The following is a 19716-nucleotide window of genomic DNA, read 5'->3' as shown; positions in this document are numbered from 1 at the left end:
AATATTTTCAAAAGAGAATCCGAGACCCTTTCCCATTAGATCACCCAAACGTAGCTTAGATAACGTTTTTAATCCGACAGTTCCGAAAAATATTCGCACTGGGGAAACCCTTAAACACTTCTTGTACGATAGCATATTTTTCAAATACCTCGCCTCCCACCACGCAACTAGAGTCGAGCCCGCTTAATGGAATAGGCAATTTGCCAGGAAAAATTATTCTAATAAGCGGGATATTCCATTATCCGGGATAAAAATAACACATATCAACGGTGTAGTACATTGGAATTTTTTTACATTAAGCGGGATATTCTATTATCCGATATTCCATTAAGCGGGCTCGACTATGACGTTGCATTTGTTCTATTTGCTCTATATTTGCATTTGTTCTATTGACAAGCAATTGAACTTGTTTGTCCCGACATCAAAAAAGACTTGCGCAATATTATTCCTTAAAGTTGTATCAATATGGATAAATTACACATAGAGCGGAAAAAGCTGTAAGGAGTTGCCTACAAATGATATCACGCTTTGAGAGAGGGAGAGGGCTCAAAAATTTGGTAGTTTGTGATAAGAGAGAGGGAGTGGATGACAAGAAGTAGGCCATCATGTATTTTTTGCTAATGTAAAATAGTGCGGCATGTGACAAGAAGAGGGAGAGGGTAATGTGAAGTGTGACAATTGTCGACAAAAAGGAGGAGGAGGTCAAAAATGTTGAAAAATAAGTTTAACATCATTTATGAATTGCCTCTAATTAAAGTTTTGAGAAATAGCTGGATATCTCGTTTAAAAAATATGAATTAAAATTTTGAGAAAAAGACAGTTATTGAAGAAATGTGCGAGCAACTGCAAAATTTATTTCAAGAGAAATTGAAAAAAGTGACAATGTATGGGATCGTAAAGCCATGGGTGCCCATTATCCCAATTGTAATGACGCACTTCCCTTAATAGGTCAGTGCCAATAATGTTCGAGACCAAAAAAAAATCAGAACAGGATGAAACCTATTGGAAAAATAAGAAAATATAATAAAATTAATGGGAAACATAATTTACAGGCGATCTGATTTCGGGAAGTGGGGGGGGGGAGGGGTAAAGGTTGAAAACGGTTTACCACGATTTCCAGGAAAATATGAGTTCTATCGAAAAAAAGTCAATGACGAAGTTGTTGGTAATAGGAAGAGCTACAACTTTTGTACTAGCACTTTTTTTACTTAACATCAAGATTTATGCAAAAAATTAAAAAATCCGACTTTTTGATTTTTTTATTTTTCTCTCCCACAAAAAAAAAAAAAAAAACGATTTTTTTTTCACGAAACTTGGTAAAAAGTTACCTTGTTGTGGTCTCAAACACACTGCAATTTTTTTTTCTTTAAAATATTTATTTTTTCTTTTATTTTTTTTATTTAGTATTAAAAAAAAGTATTATAATTTTCAATCGAAAAATCTCACGTCAAAATATCTGATTTTTTAAAAAATCGCATCGTGTTTTTTTTCGTTGAAATCTCTAATTTTTGATGGTATAAAAAAAATATACAATACTATGTTAAAATTTCGTAAAAATGAAAAAAAAAAGAAACGAAAAAGTTCGGTTTTGAAAAAAAATTATCATTACGTAAAATTTTATGTTTTTTATTAAAATTTACACTTAAACTACTCGAAAAATGTAAGTTTCCATGTTAAATTGCTAAATTAAAAAATTGAAAATTCATGGAACGTAGATATTACAAAAAAACACGCGAAAGTAGTTATAAAAAGTCGACATACAAGCAGTATGATAATGTGCTTTTTCTGCAACTAATTCAGCCTCATTACTCAATCGAGCTAGAATATTTTTATCGAAATCATTATGCGTGCTTTGTTTTTGAATATGTTGTAATATATTATGTCTTGTATTGTTATTTTGAACCAATCGTATTTTTTCTTTTGAAAAATTACTTAAAAACCTACCGAAAAAAACCCCCCATGAGATTGGAAATTAAATGTGAGAGCATTTAATTTAATTCCTTTGATTTTCTCTGTCTTAAAGTACAAAAGGTAGCTACAGTCGAACCAACCTAATAGAATTGCCATTTTGCCACGAAAAAATATTCTCAAAAGCCGGATACTCCATTAACCGGGATCAATTCACACATTATATTGGTTTGGTACATTTAAAGATGTATTATATTAAGCGGGATATTCTTTTAACCGATATTCTAATAAGTGGGCTCGACTGTATTGACTTTGACAAGTTCGATGAATTCAAGCTGATGTTAAATTCTCAAATTCGTTGCGTTTATTTTCGACACTGTTCTTCATGGTGACTTCAGAGCATTAGTCGATAAATGATATTTGCTATTCTATATGTGAGGATAACTTATATACTTTAATGGTCTGTAGAACATGGTACCCTTCAGAAAATGTTTCGTACAGAAGTGGGACATGGTCTAGAAAGGTCTGAGCCTGACTACCTGCTAATTATTTCGTAGCAGCTGCTAAGATCGTTGAAGCAATACACAACATCATTTATAAACATACAAGTGTAGGCTAAGTTACTTTAAGAAAATCGTGACGAATTTACTTATTCAAAATAAACTTTTGGAATCTATATAGTAAGGTAAATTCTACGTGTATTTTAATTTGAATCAATCAGCTAAAAAATAAAAATATTATTATTTTTTTTTTCATAAATAGAATGCTTAATGTAACACAATCTAAAAAATGAATGATACAGATAAATGGGGTCGTTTTTTAATCAAAAATTTCTTTCATACTTTTCTTTTTAATGTACCCGAACTTTGAATATGTGAAGCTGATATTTTTTTCATTCTACATTTTTAATTATAAAGTTTAATCAGGAAATTCAATTGAAAAAACGATTTGCTTAACAATTGGAAGTTTTGAATATGATTTAATTTTTTTTAGCCTTCTGTTAGAAAATATTTTCATAAAACATTAAAAAATTATAATTTCGTTTCTTTTGCGCAAACAAATTTAATTTTACTTATAACAAAACTGTAAGAATATAATTAAAATGATTTCGTCTTTTCAGATTATTAGTATTGATGAATATGTTTGCATAATCTAGCAGATGAGAAGCAAAGTGTGTGAAATAAAAAAAGAAGTTTTAAATCGTTTGTTGGGGCCTCACAAGAAAAGAGTCGACAATAAATACAAAAACTCTGAGACTTTAACATCAGCTTTAGCTACATTTCGTACTTCAAGACAGATAAAATCGAAGGAAGAAAAATAAATAAATACATACGCTCTCACATTTTAATTTTCAATCTCGTGTTTTTTTTTTTCTTTTTTTCTTTTTTCTTTTTTTTTTGCGATGGGTTTTTTTATAATATTTCAAGAGAAAAAATACGATCGGTTCAAAGTAACAATATAAGAGATAGTATATTACAGTATATTTAAAAACAAAACACACAGAATGATTTCGATAAAAACATTCTAACTCGCTTAAAAAATATGGCTGATTTAGTTGCAGAAAAAGTGCATTATCACACTGCTTGTATGTCGATGCTATAACTATTTTCGCTTGCTTTTTGCAATCTCTATGTTCAATGAGTTTTTATTTACCAATTTACCATGAAAACTTACATCTTTTGATTAATTTAAGTGTAAAATTTATTAAGTAGCTTAAAATTTTACGTAATGATTTTTTTTTTTCTAATTCGAACTTTGTCGATTTTTTCTTTAAATTTTTTTTGCGAAATTTTCCAATAGTATTGCATAATTTTTATATACAATCAGAAAGTAGAGATTTCAGTGAAAAACACATGCTCCGATTTTTTGAAAAAATCAGATATTTTGACGTGAGATTTTTCGGTTGAAAATTACGATGCTTTTTTAATATTAAATCAAAAAAAGAAGAAAAAATAAATATTTTAAATTAAAAACATTGCAGTGTATTTGAGACATAACAGGGTAAATTTTCACCAAATTTTGTGAATAAAATCGGTTTTTGTATGAAATAAAAATAAAAAACCAAAAATTCGCTTTTTTGAATTTTTCGCATAACTTCGTACAAAAGTTGTAGCTCTTCTTATTACCAACAACTTTTTCATTTACTTTTTTTTTCGATAGAACTTGTAGTTTTGCCCGAAATCGTGGTAAACCGCTTTTAACCCTTAACCCCCCCCCCCTCCCCCTTCCCGAACTCAGATCGTCCATAAATTATTTTTCCTATTAATTTGATTATATTTTCTTACTTTTCTAACTGGTTTCATCATGTTCTATTTTTTAAAAACGTTTTGCTATTTTCAAAGCTATCGGCACTGGCCTATTAATGTTACGAGAAGCCTGCTATCACCTAAAAATGAGATAAAGATCTTGTTAAAAAACATGGTCTTAAATTTTTGAAGGCACATGCCATGCATTCCATGCATTCCTGGCAAAAGTACTTTTACAGCGGATGAGATTGAGGATAACACTTCAAAGCATTTATTGTACGTATATATTCTTTTGTTTTAATTATTCATTTTTCTTTCGTGCTATTTTTCATGTATATTTTACTTAAAAAAATTATTAAAACAACAACTGAAAAGAAATTCCTGCTCTTTTTTTTTCCAATTTTATTTAACATGATAAATAATAAAGTTCAAAAAAAGTTGCTGTATACCTATTTAATGTTTAAACTAATATTCGTTTTCAAGAAAATTTACATCGCAATTTCTGCTAAGTCCGATAGTATTTCCCTAGATCCAGTAACGAAGTTTAATTAATAAATAAAAAAATCATCAGCGCAAACCTATTGAACTAATAAATTTAATCTATTTAAAAGTCTTAGTATAAAATTCCATCCCCCGGGGGGGGGGTTCTTTCGTAACGCAGTAGCGTATATTTGTTAAAATTAAAAGAGACCTGTGGCGTGCACAAGTTTACCCCAGGTTTAAGGAATCAAGATCCACCAGCATGAAATATTATTTTCGTTTTTTAATTAATCGTAAGCGTTTTTTTTGGGGGGGGGGGGGGGGTTTGGAAGACGTGTTGACTTTAATTGATTTTCAGTCGGTGTTATAATAAACATTTCATTCTTATAATTATGTTTTTTTTTTGCAAAATGCGAATGATTTTACAACGTAAGCAGATTTTCTTTTACAAATACAATTTTAAATTAACTTTTAATGCAGCAGAGACGAGTAACTAACATCGTTAAAAACATAAATGCATTCCGCATTTAACAAATATGGTTCCTCTTTTTTTTACAGCGATTTAACTGTTTAATTGTATGCTAATTTCATATAAAATAGCTTATATCCTGAAACTTCAAACAAACGTTCAGAATTTAATTTTTGATTTGGCATATTTATTTCTTGTGCTTTGGGTAAAGTGATAATATTTTCGTTAATTTCTTCGCTTTAAAAGATGTATATATTATTTTTATAGACAGTTTATAATCACAATTATCTTTAAATTGACTGACCTTGATAAAAACAAAACAAATACGTTCATTAAGGGTAATTTTGAATCATGTCGCTCAACTTTTCACCATTTCGAATTTATTACTAAATTGCATTTAAAATAAACTAGAAGCACCACTGCTAGAGAGTTACTGTCTTAGCAAGAATTTGAAAAAAAAAAAAAAAGATTAATGATCTTTACTTTACAAAAAAAGGGGGCTATTGCACATCGTAGCCCCCCGTAGAATGTACAGTACCCTCATTCTATATTTCTGGAACTGTTGTTTAGGACCTATTTTTGAAGTTGTTAAAAATGCTTTTCCTACATTGTACTACTCTGTGCAATAGCAAAATGGTAGTAATTTTGTGCAGTTGAAAAGTAAAAAAGGAATTGGTTTAACATTCAGAAACTTAGTTTTTTGGAATTAAAATTGCAATATTTTTATTCGAAAAACGTATTTAACATCATATTTATAGTGTGGCCCAAACACAAGGGCAGCATAGCTCTGAACTAGACAAATAATTTATTTTATGTCCTCTTAATAACTTTAGTTATTAATTTTTAATTACTACACAATAGTTTAGAAAGTTTTTGCCGTTCTTTAGCAACAAACATAGTTTAATTAGTAAAAATGCGAAAGCAAGGCGCAAAGTTATTTTGAACGCCTGGAACACAGTCATAACTCAAATAATGTTTTTTTTTTTTATCTGGAACTGAATGCTGCCCTTGTCAAAATATGAATAAATAATAGTATTTTAAAGAATAAATATTCTATTGATCTATTTAAAATTGCTTTGAGACGACATGAGACATATATGCATTTATAAACCACAACTACTATGACTCTACACGAGCTTCGGCGGTGTACATCAACCTGCCAATGGCAAGTTGATGGTCGAGCCACGACGGATGGCGAAAACGAGTCGGCTTTCGAAGCGAGCTGTATATATTTTAAGGTGATATCAGTAATGAAAATATTATATTCTTTGAATAACTAACTCTATTTCATTATAATTAAAACTAGTTGCTTTCACTTCATCGTATGTCACCGAGTTTATTAAGGTTTTTCTTTTTTTTCCCAACTGAAAAAATTACCAAGATTATATTAAAAAAAACTTCCTTTATAATTTCAACACAACTCATTTTCTATTCATAAAACCACATGAAGCGTGAGTAAAATATTAATTGACGTCAGCTAAAAAGTGTGTTCAATTATTTAAATTTGACATAATGAGTTTTAACCCTTCTAATCGCATTGTATACCACATAATATTTTTCTTATTTAACTACAGTACAACCTCGTTTATCTGGACTAATTGGGACCAAAGGCAATTACAACAAGGTGGATAGTTAGCAAACGGAATCTTTGAATAGATAAACTTACCATTTATTACATTAAAAAACTATGCTTTCTTACAAACTTACGCATATTGTTTTACAGGGCATTAAGTAATCCATAGTTTTTTACATTATCAGTCACAACTTGTTGATAGAAAACAATCTCCACTGACTTCCAGCTCAGCTTACCGTCTTTTTTTGGGGGGAGGGGGGTGGATTTTCTTTAACATTTCAAAGTCAACCAAAATATAGTGATGAATCAAAAATCATGAGAGCGAGTAATGACGTCTTTTTTTCATTAATTTGTGGAGTAAAGAAACATTTGAAAATCATACTTTTAGAGATACATTCAGAGATATTGCAGCTGAAACTCAAGCTAAAGCAGATGAAAAAAATAATGAAAGCGACGACAATAACGACTTTCGTAAAGAATTTCAAGCTGAACCACCCTTAATGTAGTCGATGGGTTTTAATGTGCAGAAAAACTGGGGTGCAAATGACAATAATCTCCGGGCTATGAACATTTCTTGCAAACACAATATCACAATGTAAGAGTCAAAAGAAGTTAGTAAGTTAAGGAGTTAGTAATAGAGAGTAAGGAGTTCAAAGCAAATTATACAACTAATTTGATATTTTACAGGGGGAAAAACTTGACAACGCAAGTATATGTAAACTTTTTTATTTTTCTCACTCGTTTTTTTTTTTTTTTTTTTTTTTTTTTACGAGCACTCGATTTTAACGAGCAAATATTGGTGCCTCTTCGCGCACGTTTTATGCGAGTTCAATTGTATTTGATTCTTAATGTTGTTACAGGAATCCGTGGTCACAGATGCAGTTGAGGAAGTTACAAGTTTTAATTGTTTCAGGTTGTTTTTTTTTTACAATACAGCATTAATCAAGTTGCATCCTTTTTATACGTTGATAATTATAACTTTACAAGCAATCAACGTAACATTCCAATTTAAGCATAATTAATGCATCTGATTAAGAATTCAAATCAGGTGGGATGTGTGTATTAGGGCATTATATCGAGCAAAAAAAGCAATAAGGAGCAAAGCATTTTTTTTTCTTTAAGGAATAAAGAATATAGAAGTAAAAGTGAAGTTGAAAATGGTGCCGCGGTGGGTTCATTGCACAAGTTCATGTTGGTACGATTAAGGGTGAAAAGAAGGTCGAAAGTTTTTAACTATGGTTATGTAGACTGCTCTGGTAATCGGAAAAGGAATATTACTTCGTAGAAGTTCAAATATTTGATTTATGAAAGGCAAAAAGTTGTCAAGTGTCATTTTTGTAGTATCCTATAACATGAGATATATGGTGTAAACATATTTTTTCCCAGATTTTTAAAAAGTCAAGATTCATAGCTTAAATTTGTGTTTTAACCTTTTAAGCAGAATTAATCCTGATCCCAGAACCTTAAATTTTTTTTGTCCTATTCTTTTTCTAATTATGTTACTTGTTTTTGATACATACAGATGGTATTTGGCGCTTTTGCTGTTTAGATGCAGTTTATAACAGAGCAAAACTAATATTAAAAGCTTTTTTTTTTTCAGGCGCAATATCTAAAATTTATTTTAAAAAGCCAGTTAAGAGTTAATTAAAAAGCTCCATCATCCTCTAAGTTTTCCATAAGGAAGAATGAAAGTTTAGTGTTAAGTAATAGGAGAAGCAGGTGGTCGACACTCTTACTCTAATAGACACTATAGCTCCATGAATATAGCTTTAGTTGTTTTTTTTCTCCTTTACGCAGAAAAAATGCATGGTGTAGGTACTACTGAAGTAAAAAGAGTATAGAACAAACAAAACAATATAAATAAATAAATAAATAAATAAAAAAGAAATGAAAAGTGCGGAGTATAAATACTTTAATAACTCGCTATAATACGCATCCAAAAAGTGCATGATCATATTTTTAATACGATCCACACCATTTTTAGAATGCTCTTTAAATAACTTCTGAGAGTGGTTGAAATTTTTCAAAGTTTGAGTTTTTGGAGTGATATATAAATATATATTTTTCCTCCTAAAATGACAAGAATGTCTTGTATCAAATATTTTTTGACTCTTCAAATATGAATAAAAATGAAATATTTTTTAATTGTACTTTCAATTAATCCTCTTTAATTATGAATGTTTGTTTAATGAGAGCAAACAAGTTTTAGTGAAACTACTTCCTTTAATTTATTATTGATTTAGAGCTTACTTATTGAATATTTTTTGTCTCATCGTCTTCGCTATTCTGCCCGAGTGAAAAGCAAACAGCATTTTGAAGTATGACAATATGCTTAAGAAAATACTTAAGAAGTAAATTCACTCCGGTTAATATGGAAATTAAACAAAGCTATGAAACAAGCTTAAAAGTGTTCTAATGCACAAGAGTTTAAACTTTTTTCTCACTTGAAATTAATTTCTCATTTTAAAAACTTTACAATAACTAAATACCCTTGAAATAACTAAATGCCCTTAATTAAAAACTGAGCTTTTACATCTCAATAGCTAATTTAAAATAAAAGGCAGCTATTGGTAACAAGAGCTGAAAAGGATAAAAATGCTCTTAGTAGAAAACGCCTCTTTTCAAATCAAAGAGTTTATTTAAAGATTATATGTATTTTTTTAATCTGTCATATTCTAATTCAAGAAAACTATTTTGCTGGTACTCTTTTGGTGCATTTTGAATACACTTCTTATTTTTTCACTGTTAATTATATCTCAAAGACTTTAATCATTTATTCTAATATTTTACGGCTTGAGATGTACTACAACTACTATATAGTAGTACTATACAATGTATATAGTAACTATGTATATAGTAACTGTAATATTTGGGTAACAAATGTAAAAACTTGAAAACTAATATAAGGGTGAAGGTAAATCTTTCAATTTAAGAAATTTTATGTTTATTCCTTATTCGTTTACGCTACTAAATCAAAAAAAAAGTTTTTCTTTTTAGCGCTTGAATTTTTTAAACTGGTTTTTAGTACGTTATGCATAAGGGATATAAAAACAGTTTTTCTCTATCAGCTCAACTTTAAAAGATTGATTCTATCTAAACCCTGATTTTCGTCAAACTGAAGAATTTGCAGATGCTAGTATGATTCTATATTTGTTATACGTATAACCGGGTGATTACATCTTACGTACACAGTCAAGTTCCGTGTGCATGTATCTTGTACTTTATTCGTGTTGTCTTCGGGAGTAGGGGGTGCTTAGTCATATGGAAATAAGTTTCCATCAAAACATGTTACAAATAGAAATTGCAAAAAAAAAAAAAAAAAAAAAAACTCTTACCTCTTTCATTAGTCCCCATATGTGATGATTCAAGTATTTTTGGGCAGTTCTTGTCACATCTTGGGTTGTTCTTGATCCATTTGGCATGATATATATATATATATATATATATATATATATATATATATATATATATATATATATATATATATATATATATATATATATATATATATATATATATCCTTATATATTATTTCTGTAGCCTGTTTTTGGTTTCTACGCCAGATTTTCCTCAATTCTTGATCGATTTCTTTGATTTACACCTTATTTTAAAGCTTATCGTGCTGGCTACTGACGAAAAATAGACCCACGGTCTAAAAATTGTTTTTTCGGGCAAAAAAAACCTGTTTTAAAGAACCAGAATGAGGTTTTCGGTTAAATTTATAACTTTAACTTGCACTGTTACCGACAGAGCTGAATAGCTTGATCGGCAGAGCGTTTCGAATGGTAACCAGGAGAATGCGTGTTCGGGCCCACGTCCGGACAATCTGCATCAAAAAATTAGAAAACTATCGCGCATTACATGATCAATGTATAACAAATATGTGGGAATACATGAGGTAGAAACGCTCCTGGCTGTTATGAAAACTTGATGCAACACGGAGCAAAATTGATACTCGATTGTAAGGTTTTTATTTATTTATTTCTTTTAATCTTTGGCTCCGGGAAGAAAATTAAAGCATAATGTAAGCGAAAATATAAGTATCAGGTTGAAGATTTCAGACTACATTGGAATTGTTTTTTGTTCAGTAAAATATAATAAATCGTATGTTGAAATATAGATTCTTCTAATGAGTTTTTGACTCTTCGTACAAATAAAAAAAATATTACCTCAATGTAAAGGGTAATATATATATTTTTCTTCTTTTTGCAAAAAAAATAGCGTATCACATTTTTACTACATTTGAAAAGCTACGCTTAAAAAAGAACTTAGTTCAAATTATTTTGTATTTTAACCGTGCTGTTAAATGATGAACACGTGCTGCCATCTAAGTCATAACGGTTCAAACAGCCTGCGATAACAAATTGTAAAAATTTTCAAAAATAAAAAGACTTCTCGGCAAGAAAAAAATTTTAAAATTACCTGTGTTTTTTTTTTTTTTTTTTTTTTTGGTAGAGCGTTCGGCTATAAACTGTCTGAACTTCGGGCCAGTTCGGGTTGTCCGACATAATAGCAAATTTACAGTAATATTACGCATTACATGTACTCATAACATACAACAGATAACACACGTAATAAAATAAATGCAGTGGGAATGCTATTTGGTGTTTCGACTCCTTTATGCAGGCTACAGTTATCATTCAGATAAGTTGACTGCTAATCGAAGGGTGTTCTTCCCTTTTTTTTAAAGCTTTGACTCCGTCCAGACCACTGAGCATAATGTAAGCATAAAAAAAAGTATTAGATATACCTCAAGGGAATCCTTTTTGTGCAGAAAAACATTTTCATTGTATGCTGAAATGTAGATTTTTGTAATAACAGTGTTCGAACTTTTGTACAAATGAAAAAATACTACGCCAAATTAAAACCACGAGTTTCAACCAGTAAATCTTTAATTATTTATTCGAATACGATATAAAACATTAAAATTATTATCAACTTCATATCATAAGGATTAGAAATCATTTTCTAATCCTCTGCTTTCGGCTGAAAAAAAAAAAAAAAACATTTTGTCTACGTTCGAAAAATTACACTTAAAAAACGGACTCAGTTCAACTGGTTTTGGTTTTGAATTTTAAGAGTTCGATTAAAAGAAAAAGAAGTGCGGGCTTTTAAGCCGTACAGGTTAAAGAAGTCTGCTATGGGAAATTGTTGAATATTCAAAAAAAAAAAAAAACACTTATTTTTTCATCCGAATTTATTACTTCTCTAGAATGTTTGTTTCAATCGCTACGTGAGATCTTCCTCATTCTTTAATCAAATTCCATGTTTTACGAATAATTTTAAATCGTATCATGCTGGCTAATGACAAAACATAGACGCATGATCTTATTATATTTTTTTCGGCGAAAATTTTTTTTTACTGTGTTTTAATACGCATTCCTTCAATGAATAGCATTCGAAAAAGGAAGGCACAGTTGCTCGGTTTGTTGGAGCATCGTACTGTTAATCAGAATGGCGCCAGTTCGAATCCGTGCCACTAAATATCTCTTTAATGTTTCTTTTTTTTTCTGTCAGAAAATGTTTCTTTTTTTTCTGTCAGATGCTCACATGGGCTGGACTGTATTTGCCACAACCTGTTTTTTCACATGCAAAATTACTGATTTTTCACGTGTCACTCAGCCACACTTTTAATGATATTTATATTTGCATTGAAAATACGTACAACCAAAAGGGGAGCGATGATCAAATTATCACAACGTTGCATTTAACGAGATTTTGTTACTGATGTCTTCAAATTACATGCCTTCTCTTGTGCGCTTACTTTTTTCCGTTTACTTTTTTCGGTTTTTCTTCATAATATTCTTTCTTTGAAATTTTTAAAGAGCGAAATGCCTTATGAAACGATTCGAAGTACAGTGCGGAGTTCCGCACGGGTCGACTGGTATATATAATTTGAATTCTGACACTTTGAATTCGAATTATGTTTTTCGCAATCACGACTTGCGACAAGACCCTACTCATTGGATGCTATTGTTTCTAGAAACGGCTCACATGTCCTCCCAATCCTGCCCCTTCTCCTTGGCGGTTACGTGTGCGTATGTGTGTAAGGACTTGTTTGTGTGTAGACATGTGTATATGTAGGAGTGTGTGTATGCAGAACATGGAGACCGCCGCCTAGGAGGAGGGGATTTCGGTGGACAGTGCTCCTAGTGAAGGCTAGGAGCAGAGGAGCAGCTCCGTCGTCCGGTGGACGGTGATGCTGCAGAGGCCCCTAGTCCATTCTGAAAAAGGAACCGGACATCAAGGACGGTCAAATAAAAGCAATAAGCAATCGTGATTGCTCAAAATAAAACTTTCTTATTCTTATTTTTTAATGAAGAATGCACTATTTGCTACTATGTCGAAGCTATCTGTATTGTAAAGATAAAAATTATTAACAATTATGACACTTTTTGAGATGTTTCAAATAGTATCTTTGAAATTTAGTGCAAGAACGTCATAAATAAAAGGCAACTTTTTAAAGGCGCTTTTTGCATTTCTTCTCCATTAAGTAGGGAAAAGCACCATAGTTTCTTAAAACATACTTTATGCGTAAAAAAAAACAATAAGTGTTTTGAAATATAGTTTCACTTCATGACATCTTACTTTTAAACATTAAAATCGATCTCCTGAAAAATCACCTTTGTTTGTGATCTGACGATGTTGAAAGAAGTAGGAGAAATAGTCTTTCAAAAACTCACCCTAAAGCATTGTAACATTATTATTTTTTCAAATGAGACATACAAAAAAGTCGGAGGTGGTCACAATTGTACCGAATAACATATAGGAGAGGGTGGTCCAAAGCGGGTAAGCCTTCATATGCCCCCACATGGTGTGTCAGCGTCAATGCATACGTATGTCTTGTTTACCCGAACATCCCCGAGTTTTAGGCGCAACCATCAGGCTTAAAAATAGGAAAAAAAACGATACATTGCATTTAAAAAAATGAAGTTTTGTAACTTGTGATTAGTCGAAAACCAGCCTATTTTTTTGATTGTGAATAATATTACGTTATTCTGTAACCTATCACCTACAAACTACGATGGTCATTCCATTTTGTTTTAATTATTAATTTAACGTTATAATTATTAAAATAAAAAGCGTGCTTTAGAGCAAAGGTGCAAAGGGGGGAACGATTTAATCATGTATTTAGTTCTAATTTCGTGACACATATCTTGACTTAGATTTTAGATTTGATAAGTATAACTTTAAAAAGTTATTTTTTGTGATGACAATTAGTGTATTAATTTAATCTGTTATGTCTTTATGATTTATAAATAAATTTACCGACTTTAAATTGGATTAGTATAACTATTTTACATATTTTTTTATGATGACAAGTAGCTAATCAACTAATTTAATCATTTATAACTTCATATTTGATAGGCAAATGTATCAAAGCACAATTAGTTAAGCTTACCCGCTTTCAAGTGTTTGTAATGTTTGATAATAAATAAATATTGGGTTTGAAATAATAAAAAGATCACTTTTTATTTTGAAGTTCAAGAGCATTGTTAGCATATAAAACCGAAATTGTTGCGATAAAAATCCAAAAACTACAATTTTCTTTCAAACAAAACAAGAATTCTTCGAAAACCTACCCGCTTTGGGTCACCCTCCCCTAAGTATGTTTGAACTTTGTTTGCCGGGATCACATTTTCGGAAAATTTGATAAACGTGTAAGAAGGAAAATAATTTTTAAATGATTTTCATTTTAAAAAACTTATGCATCTAAAATATATAGGGACTATCTAAGGCTATGCTTTTTTTTTAATATTAAGAGGAAATCCTACTTGGTTATTTAAATAAATTTACTGCATATTTCTTATGTCGCAATGTTTTAATTTTAATTGATCAGTAAAATTCTGTATGTAAAATGTAAGATGGCGATTCAGAATGTCCTGACTTTTCGTTGAGAAAGAAAGAAAAATGAGCCCATATATGATTGTGAGTCTAAACCAGGGCCTTGAGAATGAGAGTAAATTATGCACGTTATTTATTTTCTTGATGTTTGCTCCGCCTAACGTAATTACGCAATTATTTTTACATAAATAGCTACAGAATATTGAATTTTATTCACGATCTTAGTCAAATTCTGCCTCAAGGGATAAGCAATCTTTCGAGGCAGCAGATAATTGATGAACACGTAAAAAATTGAAGTTTACCAAGAAGTTTCAAATGAAGTGAGCAAGTGTCGCCTTCAAGGAGGAAGAAAATTACATTAAGATCAAAGTTGCTTTTTGAGAGTCATAAATGGAACTGCAAACATTTTCTGTGTCATGCACGGTATCTCGTTCAGTTACTGAAAAAAAGTGTTATGAAATCTAAAATGCTGTGTAAGACAGGTATAATCCACTTTTAACTGAACGTCCGAACTTATGCAAAGGAAAATACAGGTAAGATTAAGATTTTCGAAGACACTGAGCACGAAGTTCATTTTGTGCCTCCCCCCCCCCTATTCCCGCTTAGTCTATGTAATGAAAAAATAAAATATTTCGATAATACATATGCGTATTAACACGGCTATTCTAAATTTGGTAATACCTCTTATCACAAATAGTATATAGGTCATTATCCAGAAAATGTAACTTTTGAACGCAAATATTTTTCAATTTCGAAACCTGCTGTTTTCTTTTTTTTCCCCATTCTTACATGAAAGTGTTACCTACTACAAGTAACCATAAACAATGGCAAAGCTAAGTTCCAATTATTTTACTCATAAATAAAAAAAAATAGTGCCTTGCTCACGGAAATAAAAAAGAGAAAAAAGAATTTTTAATGTTTAAAATCGAGACCAATTTATTACCAAAGTAGTAACTTTGTTAATTGTGCAAACAATGAGCAATTTTAATTGTTAGTGGGAATCTAATATTAAGTTCTCCTAACTAAAGTACGGCTTAATTAGTAGTTATCCTTTTAGTTCAAATGTGTGATAAAAAATAGCATACAGTAAATTTGAGAATATACTGCAATTTATAATTTTGGTAGAATGCCTAAGATTGATGTAATTCTCCTCCATCAGTTATTTTCGTCTCAGAAATAATGACATTGATTAGGTCTGTCACGGAGGTGAGGAATTTTTCATTAATGTTGGCCTAATGGATACATTTTTCATGTAAGTATTTTTTCTTTGTTAGTACAATCTGCACATGTTAAACATATGAAAACATGTTCACTTTTTTTTTTAACATTAATTTACATTCCTGAAACTCAAGTTCACGGAGGTGAGAAGTCACAATAACCGCACTTATTTTTTAAAGTAAAATACACCTTTTTGTTTTTCGACAACTATCTCGTAACTTCTTTATGGATGAAAATAAACAAGGGGGCTTATTTTTATCATGGAATATAAAATTTGATGTCATTATTACCTCGTGTTAATGAGGAATGGCATTTTGTGTTTATGTAACGGAGGTGAGAATTTATTGCATGACATGACTCCCTACCCAACTAAAACAAACTAAAACACAATATTAAAAAAATAAATATACTTAAACAATTAATATTTGAGACACTTGTTTTAGAAATAATAAATAAATAAGTATATACTTTTAACTAAACAAATTATTTGGCAACATAAACAGTCACACCAGGTGTGTGACATGCCACGGAGGTGAGAATTCACATGTTGTGAACCAAAAATATACTAAAATAAAAATTATTATTAAAAAATTTTCGGCAGGTTTAAATAGATATATTTTTGATAAAATTAAAAAGCATTGTTAAAAGAGTCGTTCCTTAAAGTTTTTTCTGTAAAAGGCATGTGACAGAAAAGTTACACTTTTTGAAGAATGACCCATATACATAAAAAAAAATTAAAAGAGATATAGTATTCGATAATTATATAAGATGTGGTTAAACTTTGCCCATTGCAGTAAACAGTAAATATTAAAATCATCTATGATATAACTTTTAATAGTAAATACAAAATAAACTTGGAGCGGTTTTGTGATTTGCAAATAGATAAATTTTTAAGGGGAATTTTTATCAACAAATAAAAAAATTTTTCCTTGTGTTGGCAGTTGCAAAAATATCAATGATATTATTGTACTCTATATTCTGAGTGAAATCATTATCAATTTTTAATTAGCATAATAAATTAATGGGATTTTGGGCCCCCTGAAATCTAAGAGGAGGGGCCTTTGCCCCGTGTGCCCATGCGGTAATCAGACTCTGGTTTAGTCACATGACCAAACTTTGACAAAGATTTGTTTAGCCAGTGATTGCACTAGCTCCCTTCATTTACTAATTTCTGCTCTAAGGTTTTGAACTTGAAGTTACCATCGAGCTTCCATTTACTTCTTGTTTTGTCCTTTTTTTTTCACACAGAAAATATTTTTGACTCTTTACTATAGTCGTAATTAACATAAAGTTAACATCTAAGTAAATTGCAAAATACATTTCATACTCAAGTCCGCTACCACCGCGATAAAATATGAACGGCAAAGGCTATCGTCATAAAAGTTGGCTCCAGGTATAGTAAAGTTGCATGCAACTACACGACGAAACTACTTACGGTGCCTAGATCCAGTACAGATACCTAGATCCATCTAATAGCAAACTTCGGAAAAAGTTTTCATCAAAGGTTTTATCTCAAAAACAGTAAGTGGTACGGGGAAAAGTGAACTACGAGATTTTTCAACATTATCGATTTAATAAAATTAGACATTTCGCGTGAATCGATGCTAAAAATAATAGGCGAAAAATGCACCTATGTTTAATCGCGTTGGCAAAAGTGCACTTCCCGGAAATGAGCATCATCTATCCGTAATGCCGTTTATTTCAGCCCAAATACAAATCTGGATTTAGGACCGTACTTCACCCTGCACACTGCAAAAAAAAAAAAAAAAACTTACTTTAATTGGACGTATATAGGAAATTTGTTTTGATAGAATAAAATTTGAATTTATGCATCCCTGTTATATGGACAAAATTATAAGGACAATGAGATTTGCGTGCTCTAAAAAGCAAAATTATCTTGGATTTTGTTCTGCACATGCAATGCATAACGGCATAAATACTTAGCAAGCTATTGGGGGGGGGGGGAGCGTCACATTCCATTTTTACAATCACGCTGTTAGGCACTAAACTTGAAGAATTTGAGAAAAGGAAAGTGGTTAATTGAAAAACTTTACAACTTACTGTACGTCAAAAAGCAACAAGTCTGAAGAGATAAAAATCGGCCATTAAGAATTTTCAAAAATATCAGCGAATAAGGACCATAAAGACGCACATGTAGGAACGCTTCTGTTGCTGTTCGTGGGAAACATATGATAGGAATACGAGCTTGTTCCAAGAAAAAAAAATCATCAAAAGCTATTAGATGGAAATTCAAGATACGATGATGTTCTTGAACTATTTAACATGATTTACAAAAAGAGAAAAAGTTCCATTGAGTGAAACTAATATGGCCATCAAATCAAAAGAAAGTTCATAAGAGACCAAGGATTAATTGAGCCAAAAATGCTTTGTTATGGGTAAAAAATGGGATGGTGTAATCATTTCTGATAAGAGAAAGACTAACTAAGGTGATCTGAATGGTTTTTCCTACTTTTGGTATGATTTCTGTGAAGAAAAAACAAATATCGAAGCGTACTTATGGAGGTGGCTTAGTAACGGGCTGATGAAGCTTCGCAACGGACGGAAACTGTACCAATATTTTTTGTGGGCAAAATGAACTCTGAGAGCAATGATGCTGTACTGAGCAATATTTTTTCAAACCAAAAACACCGTTAATTACAAGTTTCAACATTTTTTTCATTTCCAATAATGCGTAATTATATGTTTCTCAAACCTCAAAACCATTGCTTGATGCTTATTTCATGAATTTACTGTAATGGCTCGTCTAAAGACTCGATCTAAGTTTAATAGAAATTTCGTGAGGCATTCTGTTACCTAAAGTATGAAAAAATGGTATTCAATATCAAAGCAAGCAAGAACTCATTGTCTTCATTGAAAAAGCCAGGATAAAAACTTCTAAGAACGTTTTTCGACATCCATGACATAAGAACTGATAAAAGTGATTGAAAAAAAGGGGAATATTAATGATTACTAGGTGTTTTCAGGGCAAAACGGTCATTGCCATTTTTAACAATGACATTTTTTAGGCACGCAAAACATTTACATTTTGTATTTTCAAATGTATGAAATGTTGCATACACTCGTTGTGATGTTTATTTTTTTTTTTTAAATTGTTGTTAATTAGTCATATTATTGTTATAAGTAACATTTATTTATTTATTTTTATTATTATTAATTTAAATAAAAAAATGTTAGTAAATATTGGTTAACGATTTACTGATGTATCCTACTTAGAGGATATAAAAATACATAAAACATTTTCATTCAATTAAAAAAGCTGAAGTTTAAATTTATTAAATAAAATATCATACTCTGTATGAATCTTAAAAGCAATATAAAACAAGAAAAAATTTTTGAAACACAATTAATAATATTTGTACTTTGTAATCGTAAACATATTTCCCATACTTATCCAGTAATCAGAACATACTACTAGGATTTTTATACATTAAAAAAAAAAAAAAATCATTGTTAATTGCACAATTACTGTACAATTTAAACTGATTTAGTATTGGTTAAAAGCCCTTCAATTTAGTTTATACATTCGTATATGCTTCATAGTGAAGTGTTTGTTCTTAAAATATGATGCTTGTTCTGCCCTTTTTAAGCGTATTCATTATGTACTCCTTCCTTGTTCACATGTGGCCCCTATAGGGGCACATGTGACTGTAGACATTTTTTTAAACGCCGTATAGTTAAGATATATTTTTTAAAAAATCCAAGACACAAAGAAAAGACTTCAACAATGGGGATACTTTTGTGCTTAGAAATTGATAATATTTGTTTTTAAAAACTAAAGAAATAAAAAAAAATGTACACGGGTGTTTCCTTTTCCCGCATATACAGGGTGTTCTCTTTTAACCTTTCAAGACCTCTATTTTCGCAACCATTAGTAATAGATGTATACTTCCAATTGCAAATGTGTTAAAAATTATATGAGGAGTTATGATATTGGCATTAGTCAAAAAGCAAAATAA

At 30.6% G+C, this 19716-nt stretch overlaps 1 protein-coding gene across 1 annotated transcript in view; it reads left to right on the top strand.

Annotated features, from left to right (window-relative positions):
* The window catches only part of LOC129231038 (gamma-aminobutyric acid receptor subunit beta-like), a 518639-nt gene that overhangs the window by 451803 nt on the left and 47120 nt on the right, over window positions 1-19716 (top strand). Inside the window, exon 8 of the mRNA XM_054865286.1 lies at window positions 12072-12092. Coding sequence (XP_054721261.1) covers window positions 12072-12092 — 21 coding nt within the window. The remainder of the gene's footprint in view (window positions 1-12071; window positions 12093-19716) is intronic.

Source organism: Uloborus diversus, chromosome 10 (genome assembly GCF_026930045.1).
Source record: "Uloborus diversus isolate 005 chromosome 10, Udiv.v.3.1, whole genome shotgun sequence".
NCBI lineage: Eukaryota > Metazoa > Arthropoda > Arachnida > Araneae > Uloboridae > Uloborus > Uloborus diversus.
Note: the sequence above shows the minus strand (reverse complement) of the source record. Positions and strands in the feature narration are given on the sequence as shown.